The 26,759-nt window shown below is 46.6% G+C and overlaps 1 protein-coding gene across 5 annotated transcripts in view; it reads left to right on the top strand.

Moving 5' to 3' along the window:
- The first annotated feature begins 551 nt into the window (after positions 1-551).
- ADAMTS17 (ADAM metallopeptidase with thrombospondin type 1 motif 17) overlaps positions 552-26,759 on the top strand; it is a 339,534-nt gene continuing 313,326 nt past the window's right edge. For all 5 annotated transcript variants that reach the window (XM_070496410.1, XM_044762847.2, XM_070496403.1 and 2 more), the window contains exons 1-3: positions 552-709; positions 1,181-1,551; positions 11,813-11,978. In XM_070496410.1, coding sequence (XP_070352511.1) covers positions 631-709; positions 1,181-1,551; positions 11,813-11,978 — 616 coding nt within the window. In that variant the 5' untranslated portion in view covers positions 552-630. The remainder of the gene's footprint in view (positions 710-1,180; positions 1,552-11,812; positions 11,979-26,759) is intronic.

Genomic DNA, 26,759 nt, shown 5'->3' with positions numbered 1-26,759 from the left:
CACTGGCTTGGTGAGGATAAAGACGACAGGACGTGGGAAGCGTTTGGATAAATACCGCTACATTGGATGTAGCGAGCAGGTGCAAATTCAGGTGTGCAAGAAAGTGCCCAGCCACAAACAACCAAAGCTGGTTTTACTTTAGATGCAGAGAGAATATGCTTTTATGGATGAAACCTGTTGGCCAGGACGATTTCTGGCCTTTCTTGGGAAGCTGGACGGCAGGGCCAGATGGGATTTCGAAAATGAGGACAAACTCTGAAGACCATTGGAGCGTCCTCCCGGGTCCTTCGGGATCATGAGAATCCAGGCGGCTCCCTCGCGCCACCTGGTGTCCGGTTCCCGCCACTGCCCAGAAACCACGTGTAAGAAAATGCTTACAACCTAACTACGCACCATGGTTTAGACTCGTCCTAGCCAATAGGAAAGGGGGAGGCGGGGCAGGGGGAAGCGAGCGTCCAATCAACTCCTGCTTTCCGTGGGGAAGGCGGGGCTTGGGATTTACCACGTTGGGTTTGTCCGCAGCGCTAATTACTTTTTCCAAAGGCTGGAGGGCTTCACTCCGGCTGGCGCCGCCGCTCGCGCGCTCCTGCTCCGTCGCGACCGTCCGGGGGGCTGCTCCTCCCCAGGACCATGTGTGACGGCGCCCTGCTGCCTCCTCTTGTCCTGCCCTTGCTGCTGCTGCTGGTTTGGGGACTGGACCCGGGCACAGGTAGCGCTCCCTCTCCCACCGCCCCTTCTTCGCCAGCGCCTCTCGCCGCCACCTTCCTTCTGCCCTCCGCGGCATCCTGGCGGCCCCTGCCTGCCCGCACGGCCCGGCTCCGCCGGCGGACCGCTGACAGCGCCTGGGGCCGGGAGGCGCGGGCCGCGGCCGGAGGACTGGGCTCCCGCCGGCCGCGCCACTGCGGGTTCTCTGGACGCCGAAGCTGCGGCGCCGTTCCCGGAGGTGCTCGGGCGGACGCGCCGGAGACCTTCCCCGGGTGGCGCGGGGCCCGGGCGGAGGCGTTGGCCGGCGTGGAGGTGCCGGGGCGAGGGAAGGGCAGACAGCGCCGCTCCGGGCCGCGTTGTCCCTGCGCTGGCGCGGCATGCCCAGCGCTGGCCCCGGCGCGCGGCGGGCGGCCGGCGGGAGGGCGGGCTGCCGGGTGGGCCCCGCCGCGCTGACGCGTCTGCTCTCTCCCCGCAGCTGTCGGCGACGCGGCGGCCGACGTGGAGGTGGTGCTCCCGCGGCGGGTGCGCCCGGACGACGTGCACCTGCCGCCGCTGCCCGGCGCCCCCGCGCCCCGAAGGCGCCGGCGCCCCCGCGCGCCCCCCGCCGCCCCGCGCGCCCGGCCCGGCGAGCGCGCGCTGCTGCTGCACCTGCCGGCCTTTGGGCGCGACCTGTACCTGCAGCTGCGCCGCGACCTGCGCTTCCTGTCCCGCGGCTTCGAGGTGGAGGAGGCGGGCGCAGCCGAGCGCCGCGGACGCCCCGCCGAGCTGTGCTTCTACTCAGGCCGCGTGCTGGGCCACCCCGGCTCCCTCGTCTCGCTCAGCGCCTGTGGCGCCGCCGGCGGCCTGGTACTGCCCGCGCCCCCTCCGGGTCTGCCTGTCGGTCTGTCGCGGCACAGGGGTGGCCCCTGGAGAGGGCTGGGATGGGGGTGGGGGCGCCTCGGAGGGAAGGTCAGCCTCCAGCTGTGCTCTGCTGGCGGCCAGAGGGAACCTCCTGCTGCCCCTTCCCGCCCCCGCCCCTTTACATCTTCCTGAGGGTCTATGAGCAAAGGAGGTGGGAGAGGAAGGGTCCGATTGTCCACTCTCTTCCACCAACTGTGTTGAGTTTCTGCGGTGCACCGGGCCTGCGCCGGTCTGGGGTTGCCTAGGGGGACCCGCCGCAGCCCGCCCAGGGGAGCACAGGCCTAGCGAGGGTGAAGTTTGTCAGACCCTTAGACTGAGAGGCGCACTTTGCCCAGGTGTGGAGAGAACACTGTTTGCATCTGCACAGGAGTGTATGTGTGCTTATCATGGGGAACACCTACATGTGTGTATCTCATCTATTCTTGGATGTGAGGATGGGGTGGTGGACATTCACCTCCTTTCTGTCCTTTTGCGTCATTCTGTACCTGGAAAAGGAAGTTTGGATGGGTCCCCTGACAGGCCACTAACCTACTCTTATTTGAAACGTGAGAACCGGGAGAAGGGAGGGTGTTCATATCCTTATTCTCTTATAACATAAGCAGGCATTTATCTGGCACCCACTCTCAGTCAGGCCTGAGGGGTGCTTACATTGGTGATAAGACCCTCTCCTTGTCCCCAGAATCTCCCTTGCCCCCAGACAAGCTGTGGCAGTAGCTCCTCCCCGCCCCCAAGGACATTGCCCTGCTGCATTTGAGGCACCTGTGACAGGTGTTCGGAGAGGCAGGGGAAGTCCTTGTGCACCGCTGCCTTGCCTCTGCTCACACTTGATCCCTCTACTATGCTGGTGCCCAGCCAAACACTTCCCAGCTTCTCTATCGTGCCCCTGAGGAGCTCGCAGGGCTGGCGTATGAGCTGCCCCAAGCAAAGCCTGGTGTTGGCTCGGAGCATGAAACACGCAGGTGGTTTTTCTAGCTTCTGTCCTGGCTAACCTCTGGGGAAGCATTTTCTAGTGTTCTTTTTGTCTGTCCTTCTTAGGCACAAGAAACTGCTTCTCTCACGTCTGTCTAATTTTGCTGTACCATCTAGAATTCTCTAGCCTTTACCCACATAGTGTGCAGCAAAGCCAGAGAGCCAGGGCGTCTAGGTCTTTGTGGGGGACTTGTGCTTTCTTCCCAGCAGTGTAGAGAAGTCTGGTGGTGATTTCCTAGGATTGCCCTTCGCCAGTTCCTCTTTCGGGACTTCTGAGTCCTAATCAGAATGGGCTCTACTTTTGCTCAGAGAAATTAGCGTCTTTGGTTGGGGGCCTGGTAGGAGCCAGTGGGAGCTGGGGTGGAGAATGTGGGCTCTGGGTAAGGAAGCTTAAGAAGGAGTGAGAATAGCTCAGATCACCGTAGGACTCGGGTCAAGGCCGTATCATGTTCTGGGAGGGACTGGAAGGCTCACATCATTTTTCCTGTTTTTGCCAAAGCGTTTAAAGTCTAGGTCACATCACTGTACTGTACATGGAAACATCTGAATCCCATTTGCTGCGGTTTAGTGAGTTTCTGTAGAGGTCAGAGTTTATACTTCTTGGTGTACAGTTTCCAGCGAGGAGCTCTCTGAAGGAGCCGAGGGTGGAAATCTGGATGACACTGACTTAAAACCCTCCCTGAGTGCTGGGCCCTCTTGCAGACGGCATCTGAACAGAGAGGGTTCACTTCAGCCCTGCGGTTCTTCCAGGAAGACTGTCCTTCCCTTTAGCACCATGTGAGGGCGCTGTGCTGTAGATAAAGGAACCCCGCCAGGAGGCTGCATTCATTGTGTGCCAGCTGTGGGTGGACCTCTACAACTTGAGATGTGAAATTCCTGCTTGAGTAGACACTTCTGTTGTTTACTCTGCCTTGTTTGTCCCATTCGTGTGAGCTGGACGTTGGAGGCTTCTTCCTGAGTGCACTGTATAGAGGAAGGACTGAAGGTGGGACGAAAGAGACAGCGTGGTGACTTGGAGTGGACCTCTTGGTTGCAAGGTGGTCGTGGAACGCATACAGAAAAGAAACAGGAACTTAGGCTAACCAAGTCTGCATTGCCCTCCATTACTTTGATTTTGGTTCTCAGCTGTGCTTGAGGTGGTTCCAGTGGGTGGTAATGTTGTGAGTCACTCTTGACGGGGGGAGGCACTGTGAGGTGGAGATGTGGCGTGTGTGTTTCTCTTTGTCAGTTCCGGCTCTGCTGTGAGGTATGGAGGAGAAGTGCTGTCAACTAGATAATTTCTGGTGTCCACAGTGGGGGCGTTCCAAAGCCTCTTTATAGCTAAAGAGTCATGTACAGCAGGGGTTGGCAAGCTTTTTCTATAAAGGACCAAATAGTAAATATTTTAGGCTTTGTGAGCCGTTTGGTCTCTGTTGCAGCTACTCCACAGTGCCCTTTTAGTGCAAAAGCAGCCATAAATGGTAAACAGATGGATGTGGCTGTGTTCAATAAAACTTTATTCTAATATTGAGCATCAGTTAAATCCTGCCACATATAAAATCTCCAGAATGGTTTATCAGAGAGTGTTGAGTGCAGGGGCAGGGGGAATGCAGGCTCTGTTTCCTATTGCATGGAATTCATGCTCTCTCCAGAGATGTTTGGTATCTGTTTAAAGGAGATGTATGATTAGAATCGATCATTACTTAACTGTTTCTGGAGCATGGAGAGAAGTCTTGTGGTCTCTTTGGCTCCCCCTACTTTTGACAGTGGCCCAGGGTGTGGGTCTGTGGCTTCCCTCTCTGTCTTATCTTGAAAAGCTGTGCAAACTGCACTTTTTGGATCTTCAAAGACCACAGGCTCAAGTATTAATTGTTTTCTGTTTATGCTGCTTCATTTTATTTATATTTCAAAGAGTCCTTAGACATAACATAGGTTTTTGGAAGAGTTACAGAAACTCTTGTATAACTTCAAAGCAAAGGGCTTTGGGTATGTGAGGAAGGTATTTCTGTTCCCAAAGAATTTATGTAAGTTTGGATCAGCTGCTTCCTGTGAATGGGGCCAGATCGTGGAAGGCCAGCAGAATTGGAGTCAGGTTAAACTTCACCAGGTAGAGTGGGCAGTGGTGATGGGATGTCAAGGGCTAGAATGAGTGTCAGTCTCACTCTGTGCTGCTTTTCTGAAATGAGTGGATGAAGGGGCGTTTCCCATCCCCACACATGAGGAGGAGCGGACAGAGAGGAGAGGAGACCCCTGCCAGTGGGTTTGGTCATCTGACCAACAGTGACTCCTTTTCCTTAGTGCTAAGTTCAGGGGAATCCACCCACCAGAATCTGTCCACACTTCTTGGCTGAAGCTGTAGTCTGCCAGGGGCCCACTGTAGGTGAGGTGTTGGGACCAGACAGGACACCCAGAGGCTCTGGGCTGTGGGATGGTAAGAAGCTGTGCCCAGTTTCCAGGCCACCCCAGAGGGCCAGAGAGAAGGTCAGGGATGCTCCCAGCATGCTTCCTCTGGGGTCACAGCCACACCCTGTGGGGCCCTTGCTTGGAGTCTCTCTCATCCAGTTTGGTCATTGGGATCAACGCGGTGGCCCAGCCCCCCCTGGCTCTGGCTGGTCAGCCTCATTGCAGAGCAGGGGCCATTCTGGTAGCACATCGTTCGTGGTGCTTCCTCCATTCATAGTTCTCATAGCTCTTCTCATGGTCTGTTTGGGGGCTTTTGTGAGAAGGCTCACCTCTGTTCCATAGGGGAAGAAGTGTAGTCCAGATAGGAGTAGAGGGGGTGAGGTCAGCTTGTCAGCGAGCAGGCGGCTTGGAAGAGTTGGGGGCTCCGTTCTCAAGAGAGAATTGCATTTACGTGACTCCTGTGACGAAGGGGCAGGTTTCGGAGGTTGCTGCCTCTCCCCTTAGAGTTATGAAACTCTCTTTTGATTGACATTATGAGATTGCCCAGCTTTTTAATGCATCATCACTTGATCGCATATAGCTAAGGAGGAATTAGTCTTGGCAAAAATATATGGTGTGGAGACCATTTGGAAGGGAGCAAATAGACCAAACTACTATCATACATCATTACATTGATACAGGTGTGGGAAAGCCACATAGTTCTAAGTAATTCATTAATATTACAAAGAATTTATCATAAATATATTTGGAAAATGCAAAACACGTTTTTAAAGCTTTGTATAAAGAAACAATTGAGCAGATGTTAAGGAAAGTAAGAAGAAAGGAAAAGACAGCTGTGAAGTTTGGAGGTGTGGAGAAATTAGAGGTAAGGCCTTGGATCAGAGAATTCTAAGCCTCTAACCTCCTCCTGGAAGGACATTCACGCAGCCTCACGGTGACTTTCTACACCCACCACTCATGGGCATCAGGCTGCCTGTGACCGTCTCCTAGGATACACAACTAGATTTCCCCATCTGAACTTTTATTTAGTTGGCAACATTTAAAAACAGATAAAGTGCAAGATGGGATGATGAACAGAAGACGTCTTCCTAGACTGATTGCATTCTTGGAGCTTATTTCCTGAACTCTGAGATGCTGCAGCTGCCTGGCCTTGGGTGTGTGCAATGGGAGATGTTTTTGCAGCCAGTATGTCGGAGGGAACCACACAGAGTCACCAGTTAACCTTTCTCCGTGCATGCTTTGGCACACAGGCACACAGATGCATGGTCACGCTCACGTTCTTTAAGAAATGAGACTGCACGGCCATTCAGGGCTGGGATCTTGAGTGAATCACTTACCTCCTTTGAATCCCACCATCTGCAGCCGTACAGGGAATAAATAACAGCGGCCTTGCATGGCTGTTGATAGAATGAAATAAGATAAAGTCTGTGAAGTTGTTTAGTGAGAGCCTGGCACATTAAGGCATTGAAAACACGTTTCTTCTCTTGTCCCATAGGCCGTTCCCAGACTTTTCCAGTTATAAATCAACCAGTCAGTCAACACTGTTGACTAAATGAACAGATCATTATCATACACCTGCCATGTAGAGGACACTCTGGTAGGCACCCAACAAGCCGCAAAGAGAAATACAATGTGGGCCCTGTCTCGGAAGGCAGTCTGGATTTGCATGGCACAGAAGGTCCACTGGAGCCTACAGGGTGGCTGAGGGGACAGTCGGGGGTGGTGGTAGGGTGGGTGGGATGGGGCCTTCAGGGAGAAGGAGGATTGGGGCTGAAGAGGGTGGGCCTCAGGTTCTAAGAGGGAGGAGTGATGGCAAAGCCACCAAGGCCAGGTCTTTCCCGAGATAAGGGGTCCATGAGTTGGCTGTGGGATGGGGATGGGAGGTAGTTATTTTAGGAGATGAACTGAACAGACAGGTGTGTGGGTAAGATGAAGTGGGGCCCTGTATGCCCACCTAAGGCATTTAGAATTTATCTTACAGCAGTGGCTCTCAACCCTGAGCTGGTATCAGAGTTCCCTGGAGGATTTGTTACACTGATTGCTAGGCCCCACTTCCAGAGTTTCTAATCCAGTTGGTCTGGGGTGGGCCCGAGAACAGGAATTTCTAACAGGTTCTCAGGTGCTGCTGCTGGTCTGGGACCACATTTTGAGGATCACTGGCCTGGAGGCAATGGGGTACATTTCTGGCTGTTGTCCCTGGTGATAGCAGGGTGGGGAGGACCAGAGGAGGAGAGCATTTAGAGTCACATGGTGATGAGCCTCAAGCCTTGGATTGTGGAAATGGAAAGGAAGGAAGACTACATGAGAGAGATTCTGAAGGAAGAATTGACAACCTTTGTGACTGACTCGAGTGATCAGAAAGGGGGATAAGCCTGCAGTGACTGGCCTCACGTTCCAAGAAGGGATGCTAGCTTTGAAAAGAAGACGAAGAATCTGTGTTTAGGCATGTGACATTTGCAGAGGCTGCAGCACAACTTTGAAAGGGGGACTCTGGATGGTGCTCTAGGCCCGGGGGCAGTGGGAGTCGCTGTGGAGGTTGGGAAGCCCTTCACACCTGTGCCGGGTCAGGGTTGCTCCTTCCATGGAAGGTGTGTGAGCCACCCAGACTCCGCTGAGGCCCCCCAGAAAGTTGGAGGCAGGTCCAGGAGGGCCTGCAGTCACAGGATTGTTTTTCCTTCTTGGAAGCAAGAAGCAAACTCACAACCCCATTTCCCCCATCCTCTCAAACCACCTCCGCTAACCCATCCATGGAGGCAAGGAGACCTAAGAGCCGCTCCAGTGAACCGAGGAGCCACAGCCTCCTGAAGGAGGGGCTCGGAGGGCCCCCCAGGCACTGAAATTGCAGTGTGGTCTTTGTAGGTCAGCAAAGTCACCAGTCATGTGGTGGTATCCTGCTCCTCAATTCCAGAGCATCCGTACAACAGCTTTTCTTTACATTGCCTTAAAAGTGTTTGCTACGTTATGCTGAGAAGTTGTGCTGGTGTTAGAAGGTGGTAAAAACCTTTATGTCCTTCACGCGTTTTCCAAGCTGCAAGGAGAGCTGTGCTGCTTCGGGGGGCTTGGGTGGGTTTAACAACCCCTAATTTATAACGCTCTCTCAAAGCAGTATAGAAACCCTTCAAAGCAAGTACCCAGAACAAAGAGAATTGACAAGGAACCACTCAGAACTGTTACAGTATCAGGTTGTACCTGATATGTTTTATTTCACACAAACTTCTTTAGTAGCATGTCAAATCTTAGAAAACTTAGATTTCTCTTTTAAGAGCACCATTTCCTGGAGGATTATCATATCCTTTAGAACCAAGTGGCCTCAGGGCTTCTAGTTCTGTCTTCCACAGGCATTTACTCCTTCCCAGCTCTGTCCTTTCAGATGATGTTTGCAGGCCTCTTTCATCTCATGAAACCCCAGGCTAGTTACTGGTGTTTCCTTGTTGTCATCAGTGGAAAAGGGAGGCCTCGGAAGAGCATCTCCCTGTGTCTCACGTCCCTGCATAGATGGTGACTGAAGGATTAATGCAAATCCGAGCAGCCCTGCTCAGCTTTTGGGGCCATGGGGCAGCAGTGAAGCCAGGGTGGTGACAAAGCCAGGCAGTGGGCAGAGCCCCATGGTTAGAGAAAGGCTCAGTCATGCAGGCACTCCAAATCCAGGGTGCCACCAGACATTGAAATCAAGGCAGTAGGTGGCCGGCCTTTCTGGCACCAAGTTAAAAGCTAGGACAGTGGTTCTTGACCCTGGCTGCACACTGAAATCTCCTGGTGAGCTTTTAGAAAATATCACTGCCTGAGTTCCCCTCCCGGAGGTTCTGATTCACTTGGCCTGGAGCAGGACCTGGACATCAGGAGTCTCCAGTGACTCCAGCGTGCAGACAGGGATGAGAACCGCTGAGCAGGGGCGCCTGCAGGAAGTCCATTTGAATGCATTTTATTCTAGTCGAATCCGTTCCATTCCAGTTCGTTCAATTCCAGTCCTTTCCACTCACATTTTCTTGAGTGACTATTATGTGGCAGACATTGGAAAAATAAGGAGTAATTCTTGTGTTGCCTCAGAGGGACAAACTATTTATTAGGCTGTAACAAATGCCCCATGACACAGGGGGTAGTGGGCTGGAACACAGAGTGCCAGGGAAGGGGGAGTTTTCCCAGGGGTGGAGTGGTGGAGAGGAGAGAGGGAAGAGATGGGCAGGTAAGGAGGGCTGACAAGACTTTACCTCGTGCTGAGATTGCGTGTGTTGTCGGGGAGGGGACACAAGTGGCACTTTTAAACAAAGCATTTTACACTGGTACGTTTTGTCACTGTGATGACAGGGTGAGTGTTAGGCTTCAGAGAGCTGAGTGACGGGGGCCTGTGAGACTGAGGGGGTGGGGCAAGGTCCTTCCTTGTGCTGGCTCCAGGGGTGAGGGCCATGCCCAGCCCTCTTCTTCCTAGGCGCTAGTCCTGGCCACATCTTGCTTAAAAATTGGGTCCCAACAAGGCAAGTGGCTGCCAGGCAGAGTACAGGCCATTAATCCATTTATCCATCTCTCACCAGTCCATTATTCCATCCACCCTCAGTGGAGGGAAACCAGCATGTAGGTCCCTCCGAACAAGACCTTCTAAAGCAAAACCTCCCCCAAGGGGCTCGATTTCACTTGTGTGTGTATTTGTATGTGAGTAGGCTTTCTCACCAAGGTGAGGTTCTCCCTAGAGTGTGTCACTTAGAACTACTGCTGACTGGCCTTTTACACTGCAGCTTGTGAATGCAAACCCTAGAATGCATGACTGATAACTGGCTTTGCAAGTGCTAGACCGAGGGGGCCTTAGACCTCCCACAGCAGGGGCATTTCAGGGAGAGTCAGGCCTCTCATCAGTGTTGAGTGCATCCTCCAGATGTGGAGCTCATCCCATGCACTGTGCTTTACCTTCTAACTTTATTTCGCCCATGGAATCTTCCACCGATGGTTACTGAGGTGTCGGCATTGAGGCTTTCTTCACACACAGCTCTAGGGGAGCGCTGCATATCCCCCCATGGCACCCTCTGCCTCCACTTCTTCAGTCTCCCAAAAGTATCGTAGTGAACAAACTCAAGTTTTAACTTCAAAGGAGAACGAAGAAAGCCGTGCTTTCCTGCAGGTCATGCAGTACCGCTTTAAGACAGTTTTATTTGGGCAGTAAAATCTCTGAGTTATTCTTGGCAGAAGTTCTAATGAAATGGAAACCTTGAAATCTGCTTAGAGCAGTAAGTATGGTCTCACCCTGTGTTTTGGGGATTGAAGGTTGTGGGCGATCTTAGTAGTTGATCTGATTCATTTTCAAAGAGGCTTGGTATCAACGCATCCTTTCAGAAGGTGCAGGGGTCTGTAGCATTTGGCTTGAGTGAGCTTTGTCGCTGAGACTGGAGGAATTGCTGTCCTGTGGTGGGGAGAGCAGTGCTGCTCACAGTGTGGTCCCCAAACCGACAGCATCAGTATCAGGTAGGGACTTGTTAGAAAGGCACATTCTCAGGTCCTACCCAAGACCTCCAGGTGATTTTGATGTGCGCTGGGGTTTGAGAACCATTGGTTTAGTAGTCATGGCTTTTAGAAAATGGTGGGAGAGAGAGAAGAAAGGCTGTTTGTGAGAGCCTAAGACCGATCCACCCAGTCTACTGAATCTGTGCTAGCAGAGGCGGTCCCCGGCATCCACCTGGAGGAAGGACTGGACGGCCTGGCCCAGTGTGCAAACACGAGTGCTCCCCCAGCCCTAGCCCAGTCGGGTTCTTTCTGGGAGGTTACCTTGCTTTGTTGACTCATCAGAAGAGAAACTAGCAGCAGGTATCCCGGGGAAGGAGGGCAAATTGTTTTACTATAATTAATAATTACATAATTATTATAATTATATAATTATAATTTATAATATAATTTATAATTTAATGTAGTTTTAATTATATATGTAATTAATATTCACTCTCAAAGTGACAAAAATCCTATTTCTTAAATTTTTCATTCAATTTACAAATCTATTTATAATCTATCAAAGTTTTGCAATCCCTTTTAAGAGGGCTGTGGTTAATATTTGGCCCCATTTACAAATTTGGTGGTTAATAACTTAAACCTTTAAAATGGCATTTAGAAATTTAACATCTAAGTTCATTTTCAAGGTCTTTGGTTGTCTGATTAAAAAATAAACTCTTTGCAAGTACTTAAGTGATTCTTATAAACCTAATAAGTTAGCCTTATAAACACGGGAAGTCTTAAGTTCTCTTATACATTCTAATACTGCTTATGAACTTAAGATTTTAAAATCACAAGTCTAAATCAAATGATGCATTTTAAATTAGAATCACAAGTCTAATCCATTGGATACTTTGCTAAGTTCTCTTAAACACTGCAAGTTCTGAAAAAATCCCTTCTCACAAAATTATTGATAGTGCAGGTGTCAGTGACTCCGTCCTCTCTCTCTAATTCTTAAATATCCCCAGGGATAAGATACATTTTTCTCATTAAAACTATAATTGTCATTTATTCCACAAACCTTTGGGGTTGCCTCCTCCGGTGGACTTTTGGGGGATGGTTTTAAAAATAATTTTTAAAATAAAGTTTCTTTTTATTAATAATAAAGTAATACATCTTTGAAAGCACATCTGGAAAATGAGTGCTGTTGCAAGTATCTCTGCACCCCCACCTTGTGCCCCCCTCCCCAACACAGCTGCTGGGTGGGGTGTTTCAAGTCACACAAAAGCTCAATCTTGGGCTTGATAAATTGGGGCAACCTGCAGAGAAAAAGCCCAGACGTGGGAACCAGGCCATAGCCAGCTGGCCTTGCTGCCCCTGGGCTGTTGGGGTCGTGGATGTGTGTGAATGAGGTTGACCGACGTCCCATTTTCCTTTTTCTGGGCAGGTTGGCCTCATCCAGCTTGGGCAGGAGCAGGTGCTAATCCAGCCCGTCAATAATTCCCAGAGCTCGCTCAGTGGACAAGAACATCTGATCAGGCGCAAATGGTCCTTGACACCCAGTCCCTCCACCGACACCCAGGTTCCTGGGCGGCTCTGCAAAGTTCTGACAGGTGAGTCTGGAAAACAGCATGACTGACTCACAGCACGTACCTGGTCTGCACCGTGCTTGTCCCTGGGCCACCTTCACTGGTGTGTCCACAAATGCCCTGAAGTCATGTGAGCAAGAACTTAACCTTTCCCTGTATTTTGGAAGCTGTTTTTTAATTGACCCTAAGGCCTCTTCCTTTTCTTTTCTACATGTATTAGTGTCAGCATTTCATGGGTAGCAGCTCTTTGAAAAAGGCATTTCTGGAAGGAACCCAGGATCTCATTAATGCAATGCCTCAGTTTTATGGATCAGGAGCAAGCTGAGTTCCAGAAAACCTCAATGGCTTATTTGTTATCAAACCCCAGGCTGGTGGCACAGCTAGGATGGGAATTCCTTCCCCTGGCACCCTGGCCAGAGCTTGCTCTTCTAATATAGTGGTCCTCAGTCCGGGCTGCACTAATTAGACTTACCTGGGGGCACCTATGAAGCAGTGGTTCTTAGAGTGTGGCCCCTGGCCAGCAGCATCAGCATCACCTGGGAACCTGTTAGAACTGAGTGTTCTTGGCAGCCCTAGACCTCCACAATCGGAAGCTGTGGGGGTGGCTCCAGTGATCAGTAGCTGCACAGGCCGGCCAGGTGATTCCAGTGCAGCTAAAGTGTGAAAACCACTACTTCAACAAATGCCGTGCACTGGCCTGTCCTACAGTATCGTGATGTCATTGGTCTGGGCTGTGACTTGGGTTTCAGTGTTTTTCTTTTTTAAAGATTGGCACTTGAGCTAACCTCTGTTGCCAATCTTTTTTTTGCTCCTCCTCCTCCTCCCCAAGGCCCTCCAGTTCATAGTTGTATATTGTAGTTATGGTCCTTCTGGTTGTGCTATGTGGGATGCCGCCTCAGCATGGCCTGATGAGTGGTGCCATGTCCAGGATGCAAACTGACAAAACCCTGGGCCTCCAAAACAGAGCACGTGAACTTAACTACTCGGGCACAGAGCTGACCCCGCTTTCAGTGTTTTTGAAGGTGATTCTAATAAGCAGCTTGAGATAAGAACCAAGGGTTCTTATATTCTGTACCTCTACCGTAGCCCCCCTTATCCTTGGGGGATACGTTCCAGGACTCCCAGTGGATGCTTAAAACCCAGATAGTACTGAACCGTATATACCATGTTTTTTCCTATACACACATACCTATGATAAAGTTTAACTCATAAGTTAGGCACAGTAAGATCAACAACAATAACTAATAATAGAACAATTATAACAATATACTGTGATAAAAGTTACCATAGATCTTAGCAACCTCAGCATATGATTTTTTTCTTTCCTTATCAAGTTGAGAACATTCACCTTTTCATTTAAAGGAAGCACTTTATGGCTTCTCTTTGGCATATCCGAACTGCTAGCATCATCACTACTCTTGTGTTTTGGGGCCATTATTAAGTATAATAAGGGTTACTTGAACATAAGCACTGTGATCCCATGACAGTCGATCTTATAAGGGAGATGGCTACTAAGTGACTAACGGGAGGGTGGCATATACAGCGTGGACACGCCGCACGAAGGGATGATTCCTCCCGGGTGGGACGGACGGAGTGGGAGGGCTTGAGATTTCATCATACTGCTCAGAATGGCACGCAATTTCAAACTTATGAATTGTCTATTTCTGGAATTTCCATTTAATATTTTCGAATTGCAGTTGACCACAGGTAACTGAAACCGCAGAAAGTGAAACCGAGGATAAGGGGGACTATTGTATTTGAGCAACTGGTGCATTAACTGTTAGATGTTTAAGAGCATTTCATGGTGCTGTGTCACTAGCAGTCTTCCACTGTCCCCTGATAAGACTGATAACCTGCTGCTCACAGGTGGCATTTCCTCCCCGGAGAGCCTGGGACCCCATGGCTGACCTTTGAGAGTTGCATTTTTATAGTTTAAAGACTTATCTTTGTATGAAAATATAGTGTGTCTCAGTTTAGTATTCCAGTGACCTTAGAAATAAATCAATTATATGACTCTCCTTTAGAACAACTTTGTTGTTTAGAAGTGAGCCTTGCAGCTCGGCTCAGCTGTTGTGTGTAGTCCTGATCCTTTTACGGAGGCACCCTCCTCAGCCGAGTCTGCATTCGGGAGGGAGTATCAGAGGTGATTTTGCTGGATTGAGGCCATCTCTGAAACCCCAGGAGAGCTCTGTGTGGTAAGTGGGGAGAGAATGCCACCATACATTGGAGTTTCTCTCTGTTCCTCCTGCACCCCTACAAAAGTGGGGAAGATAGTTTGGCATAAAATTATTAGTAAGTGAAAAATGCCCTTTAATAGGAAGCAGGAGTTTTGGTAAGTCCGACAGTTGGCTGTGTGTGTTTGGGCTTGATGTCAGTGTGTTATTTAAACGTTAGCCACCTGGCCTATCTAGGTCAGTCTTGGTGGGTCATCTTTTCTTTATCTACTTTCAGAGTAAATGACTGTTGGTCATTCTAAATCTTTGTGCCTTTTCTGCAGCCGATCCGAACATGTTGATCCAGAGGTAGGGGCATTACTTTAAGGGAGTGGTTCTCAGCACTGGGTGATCATTGCAACACCTGGAGCTTTAACAACTACTCACTTACCGGGTCCGGGCCCCAGAGAGCCGCTCTAATTGGTCTCAGGCCAGCCTGGGCGTCTGGCGATTTAAAACCTCTCCAGGTGGCTCCAGTGTTCAGCTGGCACTGAAAACCACTGTGCTAAGGAGTATTAAACATGACTAATAGCACCTGTGGGCCATCAGAAGTGGGTTTTCTCAGGGGAGAACCACCAAGCAGGGCCACACAATGAAATCCAAGGGCAAATATGTTTTATTCTCACTTTTCCCTTCGTTCAAGCTGGCGCTCATGAACTGCTCGTCAGGGACCAGAAACCGAGGGTGCTTGTGAATGATATCATGGAATGTTTGTCTGATTACCAGCTGCCGTCCTCTTTAGAGACGTGATACCAAGGATTGCTGACAAAATGATAAATTGTGCTTGTGTTTGCATTTTTGTCCCTGAGACTAGTTTCGAGGCACCATTTTGATAGACTGTTTAGCCTATAATGAAGGAAATAAAACTAACAAAACCAGGGTGGGGAGGATGCGATGGAAACTAAGTTAAAAGCAGCCATCCAAGGCTGTAGAGAGAAATTTCTGAATTTTCTTAAAAAATAATCTCCCCTTCCTTGTCCCCAAACCTCACATCAACATGCTCTGCTGTGTGGGAGCAACGTGTGTGTTTACGCTGGTGCCAGCTCAGGCTCTGTCCCGGGTAGGAACACAGACACGGGAGAGCGGTGCATAGCTAGCTTCTCGTCCTTCCGGCTTTGCATGAAACGCTCAGGAAAACTGTATTGCTGTGTTGAGAAAGACAGTGAGCCTTTTAATAGGCTTAGCTAATAAGCAGTCAATTAGGACATACCTAGTTTGGATTAACTTCCAAATATTGGGAGTTTAGAAATTACCAAAATTAATTTACTGGGACACCAGCAAAATACATTCTTGAAGTTTCTTAGAAAGATTAATCAGATTAACCCAAGATTTTCCATGGGAACACATTCTATATAGCTGAACATGGTGGCTATTGGTGTCATTGTGCCTTGTTGATCTTGTGTTACCCCAACCTTGGACGTGGTCTGGGAGTAGGCAGGTGGCCCATGCAGGTGAGGAGGAGCCCGATAATTCTTCCTCATCCGTGAAACCCTCAATTTACCTGAAAATTGAGCTTAAGTAAGCCGCCATGATCTCTAGTGGGACAGAGGGACTAAGACAGTAAAGGCCCCTGGAAGGACCCACTGCCTTCTCTTGGGTCCTCCTGAAGTTGCATTCCTAGTAGTCTTCAGGGCTCCCAGAGAGGGGACAGGCTGAGCTTGTTTCCTTTATAGCTCCTTAGTTTTAGGACCTTGTAACTGATTCATGAAATATCACTCCAGGTTGGAACTTGGCATGAAAACATGAAGTCTGCGAGCCTTTTAAAAAATTGTTTTGGTGAGAGCATGAGTTTTTGAAGATTTTTGGCTATTCTCAACAACTAAAATGATACTTTGGGTATTTTGAAATGTTTTCCGATTTTTAAGTAGTTATTTTGATTTCAACACTTTTTTCTACGCTTGTTTTAATTTCCTCATTCAGATTCAGTTTAGAATCTTCCCACTAGGATTTTCATGCCCATTAGTAACAATTTGAATCTCTGTCTCCTCCTCTATCGTGGTAGATGTAACATGTGGATGGATTGTGAAATAATAAAACTAACGTGGCATGACACAGTGTCAAAATAGGAACCCCACAACATTTTGAGTTGGTGGTGAGTGTGTTAGAAGACAAATGCTGCCCAAGAATGGTGCCTACGAAGGCATTGATGTCTCTTTACAGTTTAAGTTCTGTTATGATTGTTTTAAAAAAATTATTAAAATTATTTTATTGTATTGTTTGGTTCATTTAAAGCATTATAAAGTTAATTTTAGTATTTAGAGGATACCATACCTATCGTGTATTGCCAGTTTATGCCAAAGTTTGCATATGTAATAATATGTGTATATACTCTGTAATAAATTGGTTAGGACTTATGATTTGTATCAGTTAAGATTCATTTGGTTGGAAGTGACAGAAATCAAACTGCCTTCAACACTAATGACACCACTGCCGTGGGCTCATGGAATTGAGGAGTAGAGTGGGGGGTTGGACCTCAGGTAAGGCTTGGCCAGGTGGGCTTCTCGGCAGTTCTTTCTCTGTCTGACTGCTTTGTCCTCAGCTGGCTTCTCTCGTGGTGATGAAGGGGCAGCTAAGCTGAGGAGATTAACTCTTCTGTTTAGTCCTGGGTTGAGGTGGGTTGACTTGGATCGCAACTTGACTTACTTTCAGTTCACCACTGGTTTCAAGTGTCTTGAGGCAGGAGCAGAAGAGCTTAGGTCTCAGTCCCCACATGACTGTAGAGCTATCCCTCTGCTATCCATCCTTGTCCTGACTTCCTGCAAGCCACCACACACCTGGTAAAAGCCTGGTGGAGTAGATTTAGGACACACCTTATCCAGATCTAATCCATCGTTCCCGCCTGTGTGGTCGATAAGAGTTTGGCCGGTTCCTTCTAACCTCCACAAGATCCTCCCTCAGATGCTGGCTCCCCATCCACCTGTGCCACTGGGATAAATGTGGCTACTGGTCTTTGCTCACTTAGAAAGGCTCAATACGTCTGAAATTTGGTTCCTTTAAACTTCTTTGAGACCTTAGCTCTCCAATGGGTAAAACAAAATAGGATTTCATAGTTTTTCCAGTGTTTTTTGTTATTTCATTGGTAGTGATGGTCTTCCATGTTCTTCTGCATCTTAACTGGAAGAAAAACCCAAAAGTAATAGAATTACGTTGCTACTTTGAATTTCTCCATGTTAATATTTTAAGTATTTTATTTATGTATAAAAATACTAACTCTAAAAGTAGACACCAGTGTTTTAAGAATTATTCCAGCAGAAAGAGAAAGAAGAATGACGCTAGAGGCCTGACTGTCACCCTTGAGTGTGACCTCAGAAGCGTCCCTTGACGTGTCTGTGCCTCTGTATTTGTTTGCTAGGGGCTGCTGGGACAAAGTACCACAGACCAGGCTCCTTAAACAACAGGCATTTGTTTTCTCACAGTTCTACAGGCTAGAAGTCCGAGATCGAGGTGTCGGCAGGGTTGGTTTCTCCTGAGACCTCTCTCCTTGGCTTGTCTCCTGAGGCCGTCTTCTCCTTGTCTCTTCTCATGGTCATCCCTCTGTGTGTGTCTGTGTCTTAATCTCCTCTTCTTGTAAAGACACTACTTATATTGGATTAGAAGCCTACCCTAATGAACTCTTTTTCTCTTAGTTACCTCTTTAAATACTCTGTCTTTAAACACAGTCAGTTTCTAAGGTACAAAGGGTTAGAGGACACAGTTCAGCCCATAACAGCCCTTGTTTTCTCATAGGTAACATTGAGATGATGGTGCTGGTCTTGTCTACGTGTCAGGGTTATTGCTGAGGAACGTGCAGGGATATGCCGGTTGTTACACCACTTTTAGCCACACTGGGGGGCATTTTCATGAGAACACTCACAAATCCCTAAAAGGTGAAAAACAAATTTAGACGAAATTAGAAATGGGCTGCATAAAGGGACTCTTTCTGTAAGAACAGATAGTCATAGTTGGCTGGTCGTCTACAGTTTTTTTTCTTTATATTTTTTAAAGATTTTATTTTTTTCCTTTTTCTCCCCAAATCCCCCCAGTACACAGTTGTATATTTTAGTTGTGGGTCCTTCCAGTTGTGGCATGTGGGACGCTGCCTCAGCATGGCTTAATGAGCGGTACCATGTCTACTCCCAGGATCTGAACTGGCGAAACCCTAGGCCACCCCAGCGGAGCGCACACTTAACCACTCGGCCATGGGGCCGGCCCCTACAGTTTTTTCTTGATAAATAAACCTTAAAGGATCTGTGTAACCTCAGGCAGGTTAGAAAGGACTGAGCCACTCTGAGCTTCAGTTTCATCATCTGCACTGAGTAATATCATCTACCTCTTGGGGGTTTTATGAGTTTTAAATGGATTAATGCATACTTGTCACTTAGCAGCTAACAAATATTAGCTATTGTTGCCGCTGCGGTGGCTATAATTATTATTATTCGTACCCCTGTTCTTCATTATTGGGGGATCACTTCAGTGCCCTTGTTCTGTATTAAGTGGGAGAGAAAGAGAAGCCCTGTAGAACACTGAGCTGGGAGCAAAAGGTTCTCATTATTATTCTTGAATCCGTCCTTCTTGCCTCTTGAGAAAATCTGTAATGCAGTCAGGGAATCTTAGTATTTCTAGACCAGAAGTTACCCTTAGAATTCATATGCTTGAGTTTTCCCCCCTGTTTTCGTTTATTCAGTCATCAAGTATTCATTAACCCTCAAGACGTGGAACACACTGTGGTGAGCATGACACAGCATGGTCCCATCTCCAGGAAGCTCATGGTTTGGTGGGGAAGTTAGAAAGTAAAGAAGTAGGGGCCGGCCCGGTGGCGCAGCGGTTAAGTTCGTACGTTCTGCTTCTCGGCGGCCCGGGGTTCGCTGGTTCGGATCCCGGGTGTGGACATGGGCACCGCTTGGCACACCATGCTGTGGTAGGCATTCCACATATAAAGTGGAGGAAGATGGGCACGGATGTTAGCTCAGGGCCAGGCTTCCTCAGCAAAAAAAGGAGGACTGGCAGTAGTTAGCTGAGGGCTAATCTTCCTCAAAAAAAAAAAAAAGAAAGTAAAGAAATATAGCAGGTATAAATTATTTTTAGTTTATTTAAAACAGGCAGAAAAAAGTGCAAAACAAAACCGAAAATCCCACATACCCAGCATTCAGACTTAACCCATGTATACATCTGGCCATATCTGCTTCAGAACTTTTTTCTTTTTTGAGAGAAATTAACATGTTATGGATATGACTGAGCATCTCTTCACCCTACCCCTTGTCATTCCTCTAGCTTACTTCCCAGAAGAAACCACTATCCTGAGGTCGGTGCGAATTCTTCCTGTCTGTGTTTTTTAAATTATTATGAGATCTGTGCTATATATTGTATATATAGCTGTATATATATAAACTGTGTTGTTTTGTATGCTTTCAAATTTACATAAATGGCTTCTTACTGTGCACCTTGCATTTATCACTCACAATAATGTTTTCCAGGTTTATCCATGTTAATAAATACAAATCTAGTTCATTCATTTTAATTGTAGAGATTTGTCTATTTTATTAATCTATTCAAAGCACTAGCTTTGGTTTTATTTTTCTTCCCTACTGGTTTTTGTTTTCTCTTTCTTTAATTTTTATTTGTATCTTTATTATTCCTTTTTTTGCTTTCTCTATATTTAGTCCTATTGCTTTTTTCCTAACTTCTTGAGTAGAATACTTAGCTTATTAAACTTTACTCTTTCTTAATTTCTAATGTATATATTTAAGATTATACATTTCCCTATAAGCACACCTTTAACTGCATACAAATTTTGGTAGGTACTATTTCCAGCATCCAGTTCTAAATATTCTCCAATTTCTATAATTTTTTTTCTGGAGAGGCAGTACAATATAATTGTTAAGAATTTACAGATAAACCTACTGGGTTTGAATTCCTGGCTTTGACCACCTACTGGCTTGAGTGACCTTGGGTAATTCATTTAACCGTTTTGTGCCTCAATTTTTTTATTTTTGAAAATAGTGGTAATTGTATTTATAGAATTCTTAAGATGATTAGATAAGTTAATATATGTAAAGAACTTACAACAATGTATGGCACAAAGTATTCTATATTGTTATCAATTGTTATACCTATAAATTATTTGAATTTTTATAATTTTTCATATGAGCGTTTTGCCGTCTTTTAAAAATGAGTTATAATTCTATGTATAGTTATCAGAGAATGTGGACTATATGCTGTTTCCATTTGGTTCTTTTTATAGTTTCAGTGTCTCGGCTGAGATTTCCTATTTTTTTCACTCATCAAGAGTATATTTTCCTCTTAAGTCTTCAGACGCAGTAATAATAGTTACTTTAAAATTCTCATTTGCTCTTCTAACATCTGGGTCATCCTGGGATTTAGTCTCCATTTATTGTCTTTTCTCTTGAAAATGGGTCACATTTTCTTAGTTATTCAGTTGTCAAGTAATTTTGGATTGTGTTCTGGATATTGTAAATATAATATTTTGAAGACTGTGTATTCTATTCCTCTGGAGTATTTTAGCTGGCAATTAATTTTGTTGGGCTCAAACTGCAAAGTTTTTCTCTTGGGCAGCATCTCAAATTTCAGCTCTCTCCTTTTATCCTTAGCTAGTCTATTCCACGTAAGGGTCACCTAGAGATTTGGGTAGAACTCATATACAGAATTTTGGGCTCTCCTTTTCTGGATCTCTCCTTTCCAGCGTGTCCCCACTTAGTTTCCAGTCACTTTGTTCCCCTGAACTTTGTCCTTTTGTTCTTCAGGCCTGAGGATTGCAGGCTTTCTATTTCTGTCTCTGTTGTTATATTTCTGTTTCTGTAAGCCACCCTTTACAGCACTGACTAGGCCTGCCTTCAGTCTCTTGTGCTGTTCTTTTCCTGCAAGCTCCCTTCATAAATTAACTCCCCCTACCCCCCCAAATCTTTCTGCATTGCTTCACTTTCAAGTCCTTCAGGCCACTGGATTTTTGTGTTTTTTTCATGTCAATAATTGCTGTTTACAGGAGGTTTGGGTCTATTAGAAACTTCTTGGCCATGCTGCATTCCATATGATATTGATTCTTTGGTGATGGTTCAAATTTGCATTGTGGTTTAGAACATAGGCATTTTTGTTTTAATAAATGTTCTATGTGTAAATTGAAAGAATGTAATATAGTTACATTTATTTCTACCATTTTATATTTTGTTTTCTATTTATAGTACCATGCTTTTTCTTTGCTTCTGTTTCCTTTTGTTGTTGTTTTTCTTTCTTTCTGTCACTCTTACCAGTTTTTCTTTACTCCCTCTTCTTCCACTGTTGTGGCAGTTTTATAATCTATTCAATTTTGTTGTTGTTACCTTTAAAAAAAAATATTTGTCTTAAGGACATCTAAAGATATCAAGTATCTTTCATTCATAATGCAAGGGTCTTCAAAGTCTTTAACTTCCATTTCCATGTTATTTTTGTCTATTAATTTAATTGTATTTCGTTTTTGTCCCCTCCCATATAATAATCATTATATAGATATCATTTTTGTGTGTGTGTGAGGAAGATTGGCCCTGAGCTAACATCTGTTGCCAATCATCCTCTTTTTGCTGAGGAAGACTGGCTCAGAGCTAACATCTGTGCCCATCTTCCATCTTCCTCTATTTTATATGTGGGACACCTGCCACAGCATGGCTTCACGAGTGGTACATAGGTCTGCACTCGGAATCCAAACCCACAAACCCCAGGCCACCAAAGCGGAGTGCATGAACTTAACTACTGTGCCACCGAGCTGGTGCCATCATTATATATTTTTATAGTTAGAATGATTTAGATTTATTTATATATTTACCAAGTTATTTGCTCAGTATTATTTCTTGCAACCTACTTCTCTATGTTTAATGTCCTTTTTGTTTTGTTTTGTTTTTTCTTTCTGCTTCTTCTCCCCAATTCCCCCAGCACATAGTTGTATATTTTAGTTGTGGGTCCTTGTAGTTGTGGCATGTGGGACACCGCCTCAACGTGGCCTGACGAGCGGTGCCATGTCCGCATCCAGGATCCGAACCAGTGAAACCCTGGGCCGCCGCAGCAGAGCGCAGGAACTTAACCACTCGGCCACGGGGCTGGCCCCTAATGTCCTTCTTAAAGAACATCTTTAATCAGGGTTTGTGAGTAGTTAAATTATTATCTTTGCTTTCCCAAAACTGTCTTTATTTCACCAGTACTCTTAATGATAAGTTAGCTGAATGTAGAATTCTAGGTTGAGTCTCTTCTCAGTACTTTGAAGATATTATTTCACTGTCCTCTGACTTCTGTTTTTGCTACGAAAGATCTTCTATCCATTCTATTTTAGATTCTGTGTAAATAATCTATCTTTCCTCTGTTCAGGTTTAAAAAATGTTATCATCTTTGTGTTTTGTGGTATATAGATGGCAGATTTCCCATATTTATCTCAGGTGGGGCTCGTTATGATTTTTGGATGTAAGTATTCACGGCTTCTGTCAATTCTGGAAAAGGCCCAGCCTCCATCTCCCTGCGGAGTTCTCTTTCCCGTTATCTGCTTGTTCCTCTCCTGGAACTCCTGGTTGATAGGTTTGGACCTTCCTATTTTTCCTTCTTTTTTTTAATTTTAATTTTTATTATGTTTTTTGAGGAAGATTAGCCCTGAGCTAACATCTGCCATCAATCCTCCTCTTTTTGCTGAGGAAGACTGGCCCTGAGCTAACATCCATGGCCATTTTCCTCTACTTTATACGTGGGACGCCTACCACAGCATGGTGTGCCAAGCAGTGCCATGTCCACACCCGGGATCCAAACTGGCAAACCCCGGGCCGCCGAAGCGGAACGTGTAAACTTAACCACCGCACCACTGGGCCGGCCCATCTGTTCTTTCCTCCATGTTTTGTAATGTCTTTTTATGTGTTTGGGCTCTTTTTCTCTATATTCTGTATGCTGGATAATTTCTTCTCATTGTCTCTCAGTTCACCACATTTCTCTTATATTGGGCCTAATCTCCATTTTCTCTATCTATGGAGTTTTTAATTTTAGTGATTATAGTGTATACTTTTAGAAGTTATATTTGATTCTTTTCCAGTTCTGTACTTTTTATAGTGTCCTGTTCTTTCATTATGACTTTACCTTTCCTTTATCACTTGGCTTATTTTTCACATAATTATTTGAAGTCTTTTTTGAGTTATTTCACCTTCTGAGTTTCTTGGGGTGCTCATCTTCCTGTTTGTCCTGTCTGCTCTCTCTCCCCTCTACTGGGCCATTTTCATGTACAGATTGTCATTTTGTACTACGAGATCAACGTAGGCTGATGTGTCCCCCTCCCACCACCCCACTGCCCCATCCTCTGTGGAATTGCTCTGTGTTCTGGGTTATGGGAAAGTCTTTCCTGAGTAATTTCACATGTGCTTCTGTTAGAAGTCCCAGGACTTTTTCACAAGTCCAAATGTGAGTTCTACTTTATGATTTTCTTTAGGAAATCTATGCCACGAGAGTGACACATATTTTTGTGTGTAACACAGGCTGGGGGATTTGCACTGGAGACTGCCCACCATTCCACTGGCCTTCAGAGCTCTGAACAGAGACAAACTTCCCTGTGCCTGGGGATGGGGTTGCCCAGCCACTCCAGGGTCCTGGCCAGGTCTCTTATCTCCATGTGGCAGTGTAACACTGACCCTTCACTCATTACACCAATATTTGGATCTAATATCTGCTTGATTGTTAAGGCCTCATATTACTCATTAACAGTTTCAGGTGTGAAATTTATCACTGTGTCTGTGCCATCCTTGATGACAGGAACTTTCCAGAGGGGCTGTGTTTCCTGGGGCCCAGCTCAGTGGTCCTGCTCACCCCCTGGCACTGCAAGCGTGAGGTGCCTCCCTGTGGCTCGGAGAAGCGAACCACGGCCTCCCGCAACTGGAGAAGTCTCCCGCTCAGCTCTTGCTGCTTCAGTGCCTGCCCTCATCTCAAGGGCACACCTTCCCCTAATGTTCTTTTAGAGAGCTCAGCTTTCAGAAACTGCAGCCAGGAATGATGGCTGTGCCCCTGCAACTTCTTTGGACCCTGCAAAGTGCCCAATGCAGAGGAACACAGTGGCTACCTTATCACAGTAACATAAGAAAAACCACGTTAATACCTCAGTAAATCAACATGCCGAAGTCACTGCTGCTTTTGCTGACCTCGAGTACAAGCATCATCTCTGTTAGTGTCATCTGAAGAAAATACTCAATGATGGAAACATTCTGTGGGACTTGAATTGGTTCCTGTGGGCCATGGGGGGCAGCTGTCATGCTCCTGGCTAAGTGTTTCTCAGGTGCTCTGTGGCATTTCTGGTGTGTGCCCACCACCTCACCTGGAGGGGTCTAGCGTGGATGTCCCCTTTCAGCTGAGCGAGGATCTGTCCCGAAGGACTAGAGGCTCTGACAGACTCCCTGCCCCTGTGAGGGTAGGTACTCGTGCACATCTTGTGGCTGCCTCATGCTCAGGGGGAGCACTTCTGAGATCACCATATAAGTATTTCTTGGACCTCAGAGTCTTCCTAGAAAAACCCATGGGGCACCTTTTGCATTGTCAGTTATCAGTAATCATTTCTGCATTTGCTGTTGTCCTCCAGGCTTAATTTTCAGAAGTTTTGAGGGGAGTCTCCAATCCTGCCACTTGCTTTATATAAACCATGTGTTTATCCAAGTCCTTTTGATCTCTTTTTTATTTCATTTTAAGACAAGCAACTGAGGAAGTCTTTTGAATTTTCTTTTGGCGTGTTGTTTGGATAGGCAGAGGATGCTTATTAATCACCCTTTGGGAAGAATAAAATTAAAACTCAATATCACCCTATAAAATCATTGTTATTATTATTGCCATTGTTATTATTGCCATCATTATTCCCTGAGGCAGGATGCTGTGGATTTGGAGCCTGTAAGATGCTTTAAAATGGACACTGCTTGCTGCTCGCCTTTGTGGCATGGGTGTGAACACGTCCCTGTTGTCTGTTCATTGGGATGGGGCCTTGGTGGCGCTGGGCAGGGTCTGACACTGCTGTCCAGCATGCAGAGGGGCTTAAAGTCAGCCAGTTTCTCTTATTCCTATGTTTCCTCATCCATAAAAGACAGCTAATACTTTTCTTTATATTTTTACTTCACCAGGTTGCTGGGAGTTGAGTGAGCTAATACAAATGGGTTTTCATTAAGTAGAAAGTATTATTAAAGCATAGGTTCATAGAGTGGGTTTCCCATAAGCTAAGCCTGAGAAGAGGACTTGGGTTCATTTGGTTAGTTTAGGGGAGGGAGGGATCTCAGAAAGGAGGGGAGGGAGACAGGGAACAGGAAAATCCAGTGGAATCCAAAGGAAAATCCAGTGGAAGGTGATTGTGTGCCAGGGTTGTTACTCTGGGCAACAGGGGCTTGGTTCCTATAACAGGAACTCTGAGAAGTGCATGGAAACTTCCGGAGCTTTCGCACGGATGCAGATGGTGGGATGCTGGAGTGTTATCCGGTAGCTCTCATCTCCCAAATTTCTGGGCTGCTCTTGTGTAGGCTGAGTGGGCTTTTAGGTGTAAGAACCTGCAAAAAAAAGGAAAGGCCGGGGTCATATGCCTGAGGAGGGGCCCTGTTGGCATGAGCTGCCCACCATAGTGTTAGAAGTTGGGGTGACATGGGGTACGGCAGGGAGGTGAAGAGGGCCCCGCAGGTGTCCTAGCTGGGAGGTCTCACGCAGTGGTGGGGGCCTGCCCCTGACCGTCTAAAAATGTTAACAATTTAAGAAAGCTTGTTACTTTCTAAAAATTCCTGTAGATTAAAAAAATTCCACTTGAACAATCAGTTGATCTATGCTATGTTCATCCCTTCCTTCTTCCATCCTTCCTTCCTTTAAAAAATTTAGTCCTACAGCAAAAGTAGCTCTGAGATTGCCAGAGGAGTGGACAGAGCATTGCAGATGCACATCCTGGTGGCTTGGTTAGGGCCGTGTGGAAAGGAACTCCCTCTTGCTGGGGGGGGACCCACCTGTGCTCTTGTGGTGGGGGCTCTGTTTTCTGGGCTGATCTCTGGAGAATCAGGGAAAATGGATAAGCCAGGCCTGGGAGCAGTGTTTGAATGAATCTTTATGTAAATATTAATTAATTCTGTATGCTTTTAAGCTTTTAGTAACTTTGTGTATTTTCTCTAAATTGCCTTGAGCATATTTTATTTTTAGGTCTCTATATTTAAACTTGTAATATGCCCTTTTATCGAAGGCAGTAATTTCTTCACTGGGCCAGTGTTTATTTGATGCTGACTGTGTGCCAGGCGCAGTCTCGGGCACTGGGCATCCTGCAGTGAGCAAGAGACAGAAGTCCCTGCCCTCACAGAGCCGACGTTGCAGTGGGCGGTTGCTGACGCTTAGACTGAAAGCTGATTACTGTCTTGTTCTGGATTGCTCTAGGGAGAGTGTCCCCAGTCCTCTAATCATTCCTTCTTGCTGTGCCAACTTAGTGGGAGTCTGGGGTGGAAGGACTTGCTGATTCACAGTGGCGTTTGCTGGACAACATGGGGCGAGAAAAGAAAGAAAGTGAAAACCAAGCCCCTATATTGACAGCTTTGACTTTGCAATGTGAAGCAGGAGCATCCAGTCATGGGACGGGGGTGTTCTGAATGGCACACTGCTCCTG

The sequence above is a fragment of the Equus asinus genome, chromosome 2 (genome assembly GCF_041296235.1).
Source record: "Equus asinus isolate D_3611 breed Donkey chromosome 2, EquAss-T2T_v2, whole genome shotgun sequence".
NCBI lineage: Eukaryota > Metazoa > Chordata > Mammalia > Perissodactyla > Equidae > Equus > Equus asinus.
This window is presented reverse-complemented; position numbering and strand designations above follow the sequence as displayed.